General features: G+C 45.5%; 1 protein-coding gene across 1 annotated transcript; it reads left to right on the forward strand.

Annotated features, from left to right (window-relative positions):
- The first annotated feature begins 9,322 nt into the window (after positions 1-9,322).
- On the forward strand, positions 9,323-14,002 carry AGT (angiotensinogen). The gene is made up of 4 exons (XM_010220877.2): positions 9,323-10,142; positions 11,868-12,132; positions 12,813-12,957; positions 13,793-14,002. Exons 1-4 carry the CDS (start codon positions 9,347-9,349, stop codon positions 13,982-13,984), a joined length of 1,398 nt encoding a protein of 465 aa, XP_010219179.2. The 5' UTR covers positions 9,323-9,346; the 3' UTR covers positions 13,985-14,002.
- Positions 14,003-14,851: the final 849 nt, after the last annotated feature.

The following is a 14,851-nucleotide window of genomic DNA, read 5'->3' on the forward strand; positions in this document are numbered from 1 at the left end:
ACTCACTGAGCTTTTTGGGGAGCTTATGGTTTTCAGAGGCTTTCGTTAGCAGCTGCTTCAGCATCCTGCTCAGGAGCAGGAGACAGTTTTAATTCTTTTCTAACTAACTAAGAACAATAAATATCCTGGGTTGAAATTATTATTCTCTAACTTTATGCCTCAAGCAGTAAGCCATAATTTAATTTCATGCCCTTATGCTTAAGATTGAAAAGGTAAGATAAAAAGTCAATAATAAAAAAGTATTTTATCTTCAAGTAAAATAAAGTAAGATGGACCCTAAACTGCAGCAAACATTATGCATTTGCTTAAAAATATTTGACCAAAGCTGAAAGCACACAAATTCTGATGTGTAAGAGCACGGGAGTTTTTGTTATTTTTCCTTTGAAACTTCAAAAACTTACAAGGTCTTTTCTATTTCCTATTTTTAAAAAATCCAGTACTGATAGATTAAAAAAAAAAGCTTTGCCTTCTCTTGCTCTCAGGATCAATGTAAAGAGAAGCGAGGACATTTCCGAGAGTTACTGGGACTACAGCCACAAATGCTGGTGCTAAACACGGCTCCTGCGGCGCGTGTAGCCGAGATGCAGAGACCCTCCACAAGGAGGCACTTTTGCCTCGGAAGAGAGGAAGCCACAGAAATCCGTGCAGATCTGCAGTGCTCTGGGTCTTGGCTTTTACGTGTTTTCCTTCTTTTGCAGACTTCAGGCGCCCAATCAGGACCCATCGGCATTCACATGGCAATTTTGTTCCCACTTTGTTCAGAGCTCCTGGAACTGGTCCTGGAAGAGCCGTGTTAGTCTGTGAAAGCCCGACCCTTTGTGTCGGGTGTCTGAAACCTTCTGTTTTTTTTTGTATCATAGATTACAGGTGGAGCAGTGAAAAAGGTTTCTGCCAGCCCAAGCAAGGTGCAGCATTGCCCCTGTTGCTGGCAGTGGGCATGGGAGATGCCTTGAGAGGCTGAAGCACCTCAAGTTGGAAGAAGCCCGTCCCATTCTCACTGATGAACTCTGCAAGGTACGCACACATAAAGCTGAGCCTCAGGTGAGGAGGGGTGAAAGGGGAAGCCTCCACAGGTACTCTTCTCAGAGGAACACCAAATAGCAGCCAAAATATGAGCCCTACTTCTTGCCCCTGAGGACAAGCGGCTGTAGGCAGAGGAAGAGGGATGGAGAAGGCTAGAAGGAGGCTAAGGAAGAGATGAAGGGGAACCTGCATTGCCAAGGGCATAGGAATACCCCAGCTTCCAAAGCATTTTTGTAGGGCTCTGCTTTTACTTGCACTTTATTGCAGCTTTTTCCAGACTAGAAGATCACAACTACTTTGCATGATGCCCTGAGAAAAAATTGGCTCTGGACCAAAATGTCTGAGGAGAGTTTCAAAATCCCAGTAAAGCAAGCCAAATTTAGCCTCTCCAGGTCTCACTTAGATGATCCTCAACAAGCAAATCTTCACTGAACATAATGCAGCAATCTCATGGTGTTCAAAGGAGTTGGATGTTTGCTGGTGAAGCCTTTTGGAATTGAATATGTGGCCTATGGTGGACAGTGGTCACCAGGCTGCCGATCTCACATGTCTCAGGTGACCAGCTTGAATATTTCAGCAGCTGAGAAATACCGAGAAAGTGAAAAATGCTTCCCTGGTGCAAAGGCATCCAACAGAAGAATATCACAAAAATGTATCAGTTCTCATAACAAAGCTCGCTGCTGCTTTGACCCAGGGCCCAGACCGCACAGTGTCATAGCAGTTGCACTTCTCCTGCCTTGCAGCTCTCAGGAAAGACTCATCTGTGACATTCACACTGGGACGAGAAGCAAGAAATCTGTCTGGGTCTGCTTACTCCTTTTGAGCAGACTTTGTCCTGTCTGCTTGCCCTACAAGACCCTTGGGTAGGAATTGCCTCTTACGCTGCACATACACCACACTTGCTTCAGTGAAGGACCCAAAAAGCTCTTAGAGCCATTATAACTGCTACAGTCCCTAAAGCACATTGACATCCTTTGCCTGCACAAGAAACGTGCAGTCATGCATGGGTACATGTGCATTCTGTGCATGGATCATTCTTAAAATGCTATTAAAAATTGCATTTTCCATTGGGAGAAGGAAAAAAAAAAGGTTTATAAAATTTTAAAGAAATCTGTTTACTCAGGCTGTGCAAACAGAAGTCTTATCAAACCAAATATAATTATAAGCTGGAACAAAGTAAGATCATGTTCTTATAAGCTCATTTGCTTAATAAATCATTAGATGTTCTCCACAGATAGGCTATGACCAACACAAAGGCCTCTCTTGGGGAAAAATATTCACAGAGAGGCTTTCCACACTCTGCACTGGAAGCATTCCTGCTTGCCCCAGTGAGACCAGACCAAAGACAGTAAATGATTGCCCACAGAGATATGGCCCAAATGTGTCTTTGTGTGCTTGGGGTGGCTCTCTCTCAGTCTGCTGAATTATCTCCATCCTATTTAAAAGTCCAGTGCTCCTTGAGCCACCGCAGCTTGTTCTTGTCTGTCTGACACCCTCAGGGATGAGCCCTGCAGCACTGTGCCTGTGATGGTACCTGATCTTATACGACAGGGTTATGTTGACTAAAACCTCTACCTGCTGCTGCAAATCAAAGGAAAAGAAAGAAAAGAGCAGCAACAAGAAATGAGATGGCTTTGCTCCCGCCATGTGTTCCCCCTGCTGCTCTCTTCCTCACAGGGAAGGTTGGCAGCCAGGCTAGGACCAGCATGGATGGTCCATCACAGACCATCCACCACAAAGCTGGAGCTGATACCTCCAGGAGCGGCTGGCATGGCCACGCACTTCTGCTGTGGGCTCTGCCTGAAAGAGCCTTTCTGTCCACAAGGGAAGGCCTCACAGTGCTGTAAGCAGAGCTGTTTGGGTGCCCAGACACATTTCTACGAAAGGAGTCCAGCCTCTGGCTTCCATCCACCCTGCTGCCTGTGGGAGAACCAGCACAGCCCGCACGGTGCCAGAGGCATGGGAAAGCGGGATGCTGACTGCACCCCTTCCCGACCTCCCTGGATCTGCCTCTGCGAGGATCTGCACATCTTCTGTGTTTTCCGAGACCAGGGAGTGGAGCCCAGGCACACACCAGAGTCAGTCCCCAGCCAGCACTGGCCAAGTTGGGAGCAGCACGAGGGCTGAGCCGAGCACGGGACAGAGGCACCTTCACCTTGGTGGCAGTGGGCTGCCATCTGTCGTGTAAATTTACACCAGGGGAAAACTCCAGGGGAAAACCATGGCTTTGGCTCCGTTTCACTCTGCAAATTTGACCCTAGGATTAGCCCAGGTGCATGTGGTCCTTGGGTTTTGTAGCTGCTCCCTTAAAAATTTTACTGTCACTCCTTACCGTGAGAACCTGCTGCAGAAGTGGACCTACCCGATAATCTCTGTCTTTCATCACTTGTACTTTGAATGTTATTATTTAAAAGCTTTTTTTGCAATCTTCTTTACACAAAAATTGGGCAAGAATTGATTACATATCTCCTGTACACCAGCTACTTTTAGGGAAAAGTCTTTCCAGCCAACAAGGGCAGAAGTTGGGTGTACAGAGAAAACACAGGGAAAAATAAAAACCACATACGAAGCCATTCCTTATCAAAGTTACATTAAAACAGTTACAAGAACTACTTTTCCCAGCCTTTCCCCACCAAAGATAGCCCAAGTAAACAAAAGAAAATCAGGCCCAGGGCAACTTGCCACAGTTCTCAAAGGGAGAGGAAAAAAATGAGTTAGTACTCTACTACAAGCTGCTTGACATGACATGAGCTCTGTACCCCCTCTTCCCAACTCACCTGCTCTGAAGAAGTCACTGAGTACTTGGTGAGCTGCAGAATTGAGAGCAGAGAGCAAAGGTCTAGCAGTAAACAAAGAGACACATTGCAGGCCCTGGCACCACCGGTTTAGTATCTGTATCTTGGGTAAAAGAGAAAAGAAATTGAAAGTGACGGATTAACAGCCCACCAACAATTTTGGAAAATTTTTCTTTTTTTTTTCCCATTGTTCCTAGATGTGCTGTGCAAAAGGGCACAGAACAGCATGTTGGTGCCCTGCCTGATAATTTCCTGGGTACTCACTGATCCTGGCATTATGAAAAAGCAGTGAGTAAGGACATTCTGCTTGCCTGCCTTGTGCTACTCATTGTTCCATGGTTATGCTTCCCATCTCGGTGGCCACTTTTCCAAACTGGAGAGTCTGGGTCTGCCTGAGTTCTTGGCTGCTCTAGGACATTTTACACGCGTGTCTCTTGAGTGCTCTGCCTTCCGGCTTCGTGACCACCAGCCCTAGCTGCAGCAACCACAGCACTGTTGATAAGGTGCCAAGCCCACACTTAAACAGGCTCCCTCTTTCTCCTAGTTTTGCAACCCTTTCCCCAGTACTTGCTTGTCCTCTCCGTTGGGTGCTGCATCTGACGTCTTCTATGAGCAAAACAAAAGAGTAGGGCAACAGTTATGGATATTGATGGGGAATAGCAGTTTACAATTACCAAATTAAATCCACAGGTTTGCTAAAAGTGGGCTGTTCATGTCTGCTTCTCCTTGAAGGTACTTTGAGTCCTATAAAAAAGAAATCCTCAAATCTAGTAACTGGTGAGGTATGACTATGTACAGACTACTGTGTCTGTATTGGCCATGCACAGGTTCATAACCTACATTGGTTAGAATTCAACTCATCAGGTGTCTGTGTTAAGGGGCCTGCTGGAGGACCACTGCCTGCAGACTCAAGCAGTGAGGGAAGTCATTTATTATCATCCATCCACAGCAGTTACCTCCTGAAGCCTTTCTGGCACAACTTCTCAAGAGGCAAAAGCATCCTCACTGTAAAATGCCTGACCTGTTTGAATTCAGATCGCAGAGCAAAACTTGGGAAGACTGGGGAACCAAGCAGAATAAAATATTTATATTGTCTCTACACAGGGTGCTGAATTTTATACCACCTTTCCCAAAACTATCTGGATCGATGAAGACACTTTTTGACAGTGCAGAGACACAGTGCTCAGGAGCAAGAGGAAAGCCTGCTTGCCATCAACTGATAATCACGCTTCTTCCCATACAGGATCTAATTATGCACCACTAGCTCTGAAATTACTGTTCCTTCGCTCGGGTTAATATTTCTGAAGCCTACTTGACAGTGTTTACATAAAGTAACAGCAGCAACAGCACCAAGAAACCCTCCCTGGGCACCCGTGATTCCCCATCCATGCTTCAGGAAAGCACGTCCCGCTGGCAAACGGACTTAGCTTTGATAGCCAAAGGCGAGGATTAAGACCAAGAGAGAAGTAGTAACTGCAGAGCTGAGATGGGGTTTTCAGATGCTCTTGGCTCCCTCTCTGGAGGGGGAAGCCGCCGCTGTGAATACCAAACGGGGAAAACAGAGCCTTGTTTTGAAGGGAAATGAGGGCAGCACCAGGGGGATGGGACCTGGGGCACTGCTTATGCAAGTGTGGATATAAAAGGGAAACCCAAACCATCCTGAAGTCAGAGAGACGGGGGAGAAGACAAGCGTGAGCATCTCGCCCGAGAAGCAAGTTAGAGGTGTGTGTGTTTCTTTGTGTCGTTGTCGGTGGCTAGTGCAAAATGAGAGTCAAACGTGGGCCATGGGCTCTGCTGGGGCAGCAATGCTGGTAGGAAACATCTTGCTTTTAGCTCCTGCAGTGGCTTCAGGGTATTTCGGCCCTGTTTTGCCTGCCACGGTGGCTCTTGTCAGGGTTCCCTTAGGGGGAATGAATCCTTGACTAAAGGCAGGGTAGAGACTTTGGGCTTTCGGAAGTTGAAGATCTACTTTTGAGCACATGCTCATGCCTAAAACCATGGCAACCAACTCTACTGGGAGAGAGGGGGAAATAAAAAAACCTTGCTAAAAATGTCCACATGTAGAAATTAAAATGAGGCTTGTGCACTTTAGCTTCAAAATGGCTCAGTAGCAAAAAGCAAAATTACTGTAATTAACTCATACTAGGATGAAATCTGTTCCCGAGTGTAGCAACGCGTGTGCAGTGGAGGGAATGCACGTGGAAAGACAAAATACAAAGATCTGATGCTGCTTCATGGGGGGGGGGGATGTCAATCGAGCAAGCACAAGCGACAGGCATGTTTGGTGTCTAAGGACACGAGCGTAAGCTGCAGTCTGAGCTCCTCGCTCACTGCCACATCCAGCCGGACATTTCCTGTGGCACCGCGGCAGGAATGGCACCGCGGTGAGGGCGGCTCAGTGGCGCCCACAGCAGGGCGGCTCGCAGCGCTTTCACCCAGCGCATTTTCAGTGCAGGACCCCGTCCTCGCTTTGCCCAGATCCGTGGCAGGGACATGCGCCTTTTCTAGCCATCTGGAGGCTGCACAAGTGCTCGGGGTTTGCGCTGTTGCCACATGCTTTTTGGATTGGGATGCGCAGGCAGGAAGAGGAAAAAATGCCTTTAATATTTCAAGCTGTTTATTTAGAGCTCGTGTTCACAATGGCACATCGCATGGGCCCATACTCAGAACTGCTTTTAGATCTTGTTATCACGAAAGTAATCAAGCTGGTTAAGTGAAAAGCAGGGCTGCAGAGACAGAAGTTTTCCATTTCTTCCAGTCACCGCAGCAGTTCAGCCTGCACCTGGCTGGGCACCACAGGAACAGCCGTGCCCCAGAGCCCCCCAAAATCCAGGCACCGTCATTAGTTCAGCCTTGCTCCTGTTAGAGCCAGGGGCTTTTACCTACTAACTATACTGAGGGCAGCAAGCGGGACCCACTTAAACACAAATGGCACCCTCTGTTTGGTTTGCTGGTTTTTTTTTTTTTTTTGCTTAAGGAGGAAGAAGTGGCATGGCAAAACTGGAGGATCATTTCAAAATCAGCAGAAAGATCTCTGAAACCCACTCTTCGTGCATAATAATAATACTTGGGCATCCTAGGATCTGAGAAAATGAGATCAGGAGGGATCAATTCCCTGTGTATCATTTGGCTCAGGGATCAGGATCTGGCAACCTAATCCATCCTGCTTTAATCCTCTCCTTTTCAACACATTTTGTTTTTAAGAGGTAAAACAACAACAACAAATTTTTGACCTTCTGAATAAGCCAAGAGAAAAAGAAAAGCTAATGGTGAAAATTTAATCATTTCACTTTGCATGGGAGTATATATCCCATTTACTCATAGCTTCAGAAGTTGCGGGTTAGAGATTAGAAGCAATTTACGCAAAAGAGAAAAATCTGATCTAATGGTACAATAAAATGCAGGTGCAAGGAAATATGCAATTTTTTGACTCTGACTTTAAAAAGGGCCAAGTTATTTTCCAATACTAGAATTCTTTTTTTCTGCATAATAAATAGCCTGTGTCCATTTTCGTAAATGTGTAACTACAGACTACCCAAACCTACTGGATCTGGTTAAAGGTCATATATATTGATCTGTACTCTTCTGTGAATCCAGTGTGAAAGCACACTCAAGTTTCACCAGGTCCTAACTGGCCTGATCCTTTCAGCGTCCCAGCTTGTGGTGCAAAGTGGCTTCATGCACTGTCACTGTAGACGTTCAGAAGGGGCCCTCCCTTTGGAAAGGGAATAAATCCACCTGCAATTGCAACGCAGCCCTCTGGGAGCAAAAGGTGCTGAGAAGAGCCTGCCCGAAGCCAGAGGGGGGTATTCTGACAAGGACAGACGCTGGTAAGTGAGCTTATTGGGTTTGCTTTGAATGTCATTTTTTCAACTCAAGATTTCAGGCTTTGCGTAAGGCTGGCTCCTTTGGGGAATGCATGTTTGCTCTCCACAAATCTGGCTTCGTATCAGTGCTGGCAGTGAGAACTGTCCCCCTTGCTGCTTCTGTTCGTGCGAAGGGAGTTAGCTGGGGCCCTGGCCCCAGCAGGAAGGCAGGCCCCAGGCCGCAGTTTTGCTGCCTGAGCCTAATGGCACAGAGTCTTTCCCACTGCTGTAACAGAGGAAGAATTAAGGAGGGCTTTGGAGACACAGAATCATGATAGAGAAGAGCAGGGAGGGAAGGACAATGCCTCCTGTTTCTGGCTTTTTTATTTCTTTTCATGAGCCTGGCCCAGTCTGGAGGACACAGAGGAGAGTGGAAATGTGCTAGTGCATCGATTAGTGGCTGAGTTACCTATGAAGTATGAAGAGGCAGTTGGAAGGACACTTCCTAAGATCATATTCTAACTGGTTGCAAGCAACACGTCCCCAGCTGTGGGACCTGGGTTGGGAGCATGTTATGTGCATGAGCTGCAGTGCGGCAAAGAGAATTAGAGCAGTGGATGAACAGCAGCAACAGCCGCTGCTTACGTGCTAATTTAGAGGATGGGATAGGAGTTAACGGGGAAGAGCAAACCTTAGGTGAAAATACAAGATTGGAACTTGAGCTCTGCAGCAAGTTGTCCCTCAGGGTCTGTGTAGAGCAAATCATTGAGGGTTCAACCTGCAAGTACTAGCTGGCAAGATGTTCAGACATCTTGAGGGGCCATCACAGCATCAGACAATCCTGTTTTGCAAACAATTCTGTTTTGCAAACAATCCTGTTAGACACGAGCATACAATCTGGGAATGCAGATGTGCACATTGACATGTGTATGTGCTTGGCAAGGTATATGTCTAATTATCAAACATCTGCACCTCTTCTTTTTTTCTATTTGCAAGAAAGTGGTGGTACCACAAACCAGAGTATTACTAGTCATAAAACACTTAGATATCCTTTAGTGAAATGAATATGGTTGTACATCAAAAATCGGGCTGGGAAGGCATCAGACCTTTAACACTGGATTTTTGTTTGCCTAGAGATACCCATTTCAGTGATGCAGGAAGAATAAGCGCTTGTGCTGGCCTAGCTATGAAAACACAGCCTGCTTTGTTAGTGCCAAGAGTTTTGCTGCCTAGGCATATAAAGCAGGATGGATCCGTGGCTGGACCTTGTTTCCCAGCCCACTTCCCACATAAGAACAGGCAGGCCCCTCACGCCATCCGTGTGCCGCCAGGACTTGGCATAGCAGTGCACAGAGGTAGCTCTCGAGTCACATAGCTGCATTATTAACGCGTTTTGTCAGGACTCATACACTCTAGCAAGTCTAACTGGTCCAAGTGCATGACTATAATGTGTCCAGGCCCTGAATCTTTACTGTATTCCTGTGGTTAATGCAATTTAATCCCCACCTGCTTTTCCCCATGTGCTGCCACTGAAACTGGTGGCCATTTCACCACGGACTTTTCAGGAAGCAGAGTCAGACCAGCACTAAATACAGCAATTCTCATCTTTGTAACTTCAACACAACACTGCTACTGCCCCAAAAGAGTATAAGAAGCAATATTTATAACAAGCTAATCAAACTTCTTTTCTTTAAGCAGACACTGTGGGAGTGGATTTTCAACATGAAGCTTGCAGCAAATCTTGTCTGTTTGTTCACGTGCCTGATAGCAGTGGCTGGTGACCGCGTTTATGTCCACCCGTTTAATTTGTTCTCTTTTAACGAGAGTACTTGCAAGGAGATGGAGAACTTGGTCCAGGAAGGAAAGAAAATGTTTGTCCCTGCCTCGATCGAGTCCCAGACCACACCGGCCTATGAAGATGATCTGAATGCCAAAGTCAAGCTGGAAACCATGAGCTTGGGTATTCACGGGAGGCAGAAACTGAGCTACCTGAATGACTTAGTGTATGTCCTCGGTGCACGGTTTTACAGGGAGCCAATGGAAGCACAGAGGGGCCAAAACCGCCTCCTGTCCCCAACCAGTATCTATAGCACCTTGGTGTCCTTCTACCTAGGTGCGTCAAACCAGACAGCAATTGACTTGCAGGGTTTGCTGGGATTTGTCCCTCCCTCTGGGGACCCTAACTGCACCTCCAGAGTGGACGGAAACAACGTCCTTTCAACCCTGAGGACTATCGAAAGCTTCTTGGTCAAGAACAGGGATGAGGAGTTGCTCTTTTCCAAGATGCTCTACCTCTTCTCTGCTCCTGGGGCGCCTTTGTCCGAGTCATTTGTGCATGAGCTGGTCCCCTCTGCTGACGAGCTTTACGTCCGAGCCGTCGATTTCACAAACCCAGTCGAGGCAGCAAAACAGATAAACGCCTTTGTGGAGGCCAAAAGTGGGGGCCGAAGCAAGCACTTACTGAGCGACCTCGACCCAGCCACCAGCCTGCAGTTTGCAATGGATGTTCACTTGGCAGGTAAGAAGCAATAAGGGTTCAGTTTGGAGGCCTGCTTTGCTTCAGCAGCTGAACGCAATACCAGGGGTTGCAGGTTCTGGCAGCCTGCATGCTGATGACTACATGTCAGAAAGCTTCCAGTGAGACCCAAGTGTCAAAGCGGGCACCTGCTGTTAAAGGTGAAGCTCATTAAATGCTTTGAGCTTTCATTTTTCCCTTTGTAAACTGGAGATCAGATCTTCTTTGCCTTTAACGGGTGCTGTTGGCTGAAGATCCATCATGGCTGAAGCTGATATGAGATCCCCCAACAAAAGGTGCAAGTGCTGGGGACAAGCGCCTCAGCATTCGCTTCACCAGCATACAGTCAGGCACACAGATAGCACTGTAAAAGTATTTCATGTGTTTTAACCTTGGACAGAGTTGCACAACATCATGAGAGCAGACTTTTCCTTTAGCTGAGCAATTTCTTCCTTTTGTTCTGTATTGGAAACTTGTTATTTTATTAGTTTAGAAGCACATGTTTGATGGTCTGAGTCAGTGGGTCAGCGCTATTTCATCTACTCTGTCTAGAGGATACCCACTGAGATGCATTGTCCATGTGTGAGCTGGAAGAAAATTGGCTCAAGAATGAATGAAATAGATAAACAACTATTTTTAATGAATGCTGTAGATGGACTTTGCATTTGCTTTGCTATTTGGTTATGGAGGGGCATCTATGAGAGATGGTGGCTGCATTTCCACATCCTGCTCCTTTAACTCCAGAAAGGAAGAAAAATCATTGCTCTGGAACACATTACATATGCATATAAGATATTATCAATAGCCATAGGATTGATTAAAGAAACCAACAAAACCAAAGATTAAATATTACAATTGCCTTGCTGTTCTCTTGCACATACAGTCATATTTGCAAATTGGATGCTAAGCAAGGACTACATTTAAAAATCTAATGCTCATGAAATATTATTGCTATTAAAGAAGCAGATTTCCTCTTTTTTGTTTGCAAAATGATGCAAATTTTGCAAAATAATTACAAATGAGCAAATGGAAATGGATGATATAGCAGAACCTTAATTCCCTTTAGGTTTTTCTTTAAGTGAATATAACCTTGAAAAACTCCATTTTTAACCTGAAACATGGTGGGGTGCCTTTTGCCTTTTTTATTAGAGTTAACCAAATGGAAGCACTGACTGCTTCCGTGATTTTTATTTCCTTTACGTATCTTTCTTTCCTTCACTTTTTTTCCTGGCTCTAATGCATTTGACAAAATGTTCCTTGGCCCCATAGACGAGCTGAGGCAGGGCTCAGAGGAGAGCTTGCCATAGCCTTCCTCCCGCCGAAGGGCATCCCTGCAGCAAGGGCTGTCCCTGTGGCGCTGGCCGTGGAGAGCCAAACAGACCCTCCCTGCAGGCCCAGAAAGAAACCAGGACACATTTGGTAGTGTTGAGGACAGACAAATGAGCAAGCAGAAATACCAGGTCTAGGAAAGGGCACAAGGCTGCTGGAAATACAGCAGCTCTGGTAGCAGTCCAATGCTTGTTTGGCCCTTGTGTCAACCTCTACCGGATGCCATCACAGGATACTTAAAAGGCAGGATATGTATGTTTAAGGTAGCTAAACATGATTTTACATACACAAACTTTGCCTAATGCCCATTGTGTTGAACAAACATATGTATCTGTTATGGGCAGGGGAGGGAAAAGAAAGATAGGAGAATCAAATGCTGCTTCTCCATCTGTTTTTCAGTCACTGTGAAGAAAGCCTTGCGGCTGAGCGAGCCTCATGAATTCTGGGTTGACACGAACACAAAGGTCTTGGTGCCTGGGATGTCAGTGATGGGCACATTCAAGTACAAAACTGACACCAGCAAAACCTTCGCTGCCGTTGAAGTTCCCATCAGCAAAAACGCTCTGCTGGTGCTGATGCAGCCCCTTGACGGCAACGACCTGGACAAGGTAGAAGCGGAGCTTCCTCTGCAACTCTCTGCCTGGCTTCAGGATTTGTCACCAAGGTACAGTTCAGACACACGAAGGGGCTCCTAGAGGAACGAATCAAACAGGGTAGATCCAAGCCTGCCCGGTTCTTGCTCTTTGGCGATAGCCGGACCCTGCTCCAAGGAGAGCATGATGCCTAGCACAAGCACATGGAGAACCCAGGGATGCCCTAACACCAGTGGAGAACTTTCCGCAGGCTTCCCCTTCCCCGGCCCAGCCCACGTTCAGGCGCACAAGGGAAGCTCTTCAGAAAGCTCCATCTTCCAGCTACCCTGGGTAACTGCCAAGTCACAGTCTCGGATCCTTGTTGGTCCTTTCTTAGCATGTGGCAACCTCCAATTCTGATTTTGACAATTTCACCCCAGTAGAGCTTCACTGCAGTAGCATCAGCGTTTTATCTGCTGGTATTCAGGGTAAACATCAAGTATGTTTCTACTGCTGACAAGTGAGGCCCCATAATCAGAGGGGATTATTTTGGAGTTAATGGTGTACCCACAGACAGACTTATGGTGATTTCCCACACTGAAAGAGGGACACAAAGTCCACATGCACCAGGCAGTCATGTCAGTTCTCACCTGGAGCTCCTCTTCCTTAGGCTATTTAGGTGCTCGCTCAGCAGGAGTGATGCCCAGCCCAGCCACCACAATTTAGACCAGTGAATACTTACCCATTTCTCTCTCTTTCTCTCTCCCTTCAGACAAATTAAATTAACTTTACCAGAGTTAACAATAGAAGGCAGCTCTGATCTTCAGGAACTTCTCAGAGATATGAAACTGTCTGCATTGCTGGGGAAGGAAGCAGATCTCAGTAAAATAAGTGATGCCAATCTAACTGTTGGAAAGGTACAGTACCTGTGACTAACCTGTAAAAAAAAAAAAAAAAGCTCAATTTTAGTCTCTTTAGCTGTACAACTTTACCTAAATCCAAACAGTAAGAGCTCTATGGAACAATGTAAGGCTTTCAAAATGATTGAACAGTAGCAATCACTTTTTAGAGCAACCTGTCAGCAGAAACAGGTTTGCCTTCAACTCTCCAAATTCCATCACTCCAGACAACGTAACTTGCAATGCAGTCGTGAAGACTGAGGTCTCTGTGTGCTAGGTTCTGTACAAACAAACTAGATGGCCTTCGTTACAAACAGCTCAAGCAATTCACAACACACTGGAGGGGGGAGGAGCTGGCAGGCTGCATTTATTGAGCTGTTCAGTATAATGCAGATCACTTTGGGCCTCTTCCCAGAGACAGCAGATACAGAAATAAGGGCAGCACACTGCCTCATCTGAAGATAAGCTTAAGCATTCAGCCACAGAAGCAATAAGGGGAAACTCGGAGGAGGATACTGACTTTCACAAAAAGAAGAATAATTATCTTCTAAAGCAATGCTTTCAGTGCCTTCACTTTGCTAGCTTTTAACAGGCATCCTACCTTGGAAGCTCTGACAGGGCCTTCAAGTTTACTGTGATTTCATGCAGCCCAAGTGCATGAGCAGTTGTAGAGCGGTTTCTTGTGTTCTGGAACAAGTCCCTCAAGATTTTTATAAAAACATCCACCAATTGTATCTTATGTGTGGTTGCAGCTGATCTAGGTTTTGTGTTTTTTCATTTAATGATACTTTCATCCATGACTTCATTGTTGTGCCTTGATGCCTATAGACTCACTCACACATTTGCCTTACAGGTAATAAATAAAGCCCTTTTCAAACTCAGCAGTGATGGAGCAGATCAACCAGAAGACCCTGCAACACAAAAGGAAGATCTGGTGTTTCTGGAAGTAACACTGAACAAGCCATTCCTTGTAGCTGTCTTTGAACAGAAGTCTAAGGCAATGCTTTTCCTAGGCAGAGTAACAAACCCACAGAGCACGGTTTAAATGCAAGTACTGAGAAGAGTGGGCAAGCAGGAAATAAATGATGTTTACCCTCTTTCCCAACATCTTTTTGTATTCATCAGCTACTTAAGATCTTTTTAAGTACTTAGCCTTGGGACAAAGCAGATACTGTTTGAAACATAGCTTCTTAAAAAGCTACAAGATTGTCTGCAATATTCCATCATTTTTCACGGGCTTAAAGTGAGATGACTCAAACTTTGCCCATCTTCTCTTCTTTCCTTCTTTCCCACTTTCTCTCCCTAATTCCTTTTCTAGTAGTCAGTAAGACAATGACCTTAAAAAAAAAAAAAAAAAAAAAAAAGAAAGAAAGAAAAAGGAAGTTCCATGAAGGGCAAGTGGCATTTCCTACAGAAGGTAGGAAAAGAAGCTCCTTATTACTTAGAAAGTCACCTTTGCTTTTTAGTTTGGTCAGTTTTGTAGGACAGCCCCCCTTTAAGCTACAGGAAAAATTTTACAGCAGCATGTACAGGCTTTACTTGTCCCCCTGAGAAAAGATTTTGCCTTGGACCTAAAAACACATTTATAGAAAGTTTCTTCTTTGTGTAGCCTAAATAGATATAACTCTACAAAAAAGCTAAAAATATTGCTCAGAAGCACTAAGGAAGAACAATGGAAAAATTCCAATCCCACAAGAGATTACATATATATTTTAAATAAGGCCTGCTATTTCGACACTCTTTCATTTTGTACGCATTTCACTTTGTACACATTTATTACAGCCTTGTGCTGAAAAAGAACATCACTGTTTAGAGAGTCCAGATCTGAAATCCTTAACCTATCCAGATCACGTGTTCTTAAAAAATAATGGGATCTGAGTTATCTGTATTAATGGCAGGTGTGTCACTACAC

Source organism: Tinamus guttatus, unplaced genomic scaffold (assembly GCF_059628265.1).
Source record: "Tinamus guttatus ecotype Peru unplaced genomic scaffold, ASM5962826v1 Tinamus_guttatus_pri_ptg000601l, whole genome shotgun sequence".
In the NCBI taxonomy this organism is placed as follows: domain Eukaryota; kingdom Metazoa; phylum Chordata; class Aves; order Tinamiformes; family Tinamidae; genus Tinamus; species Tinamus guttatus.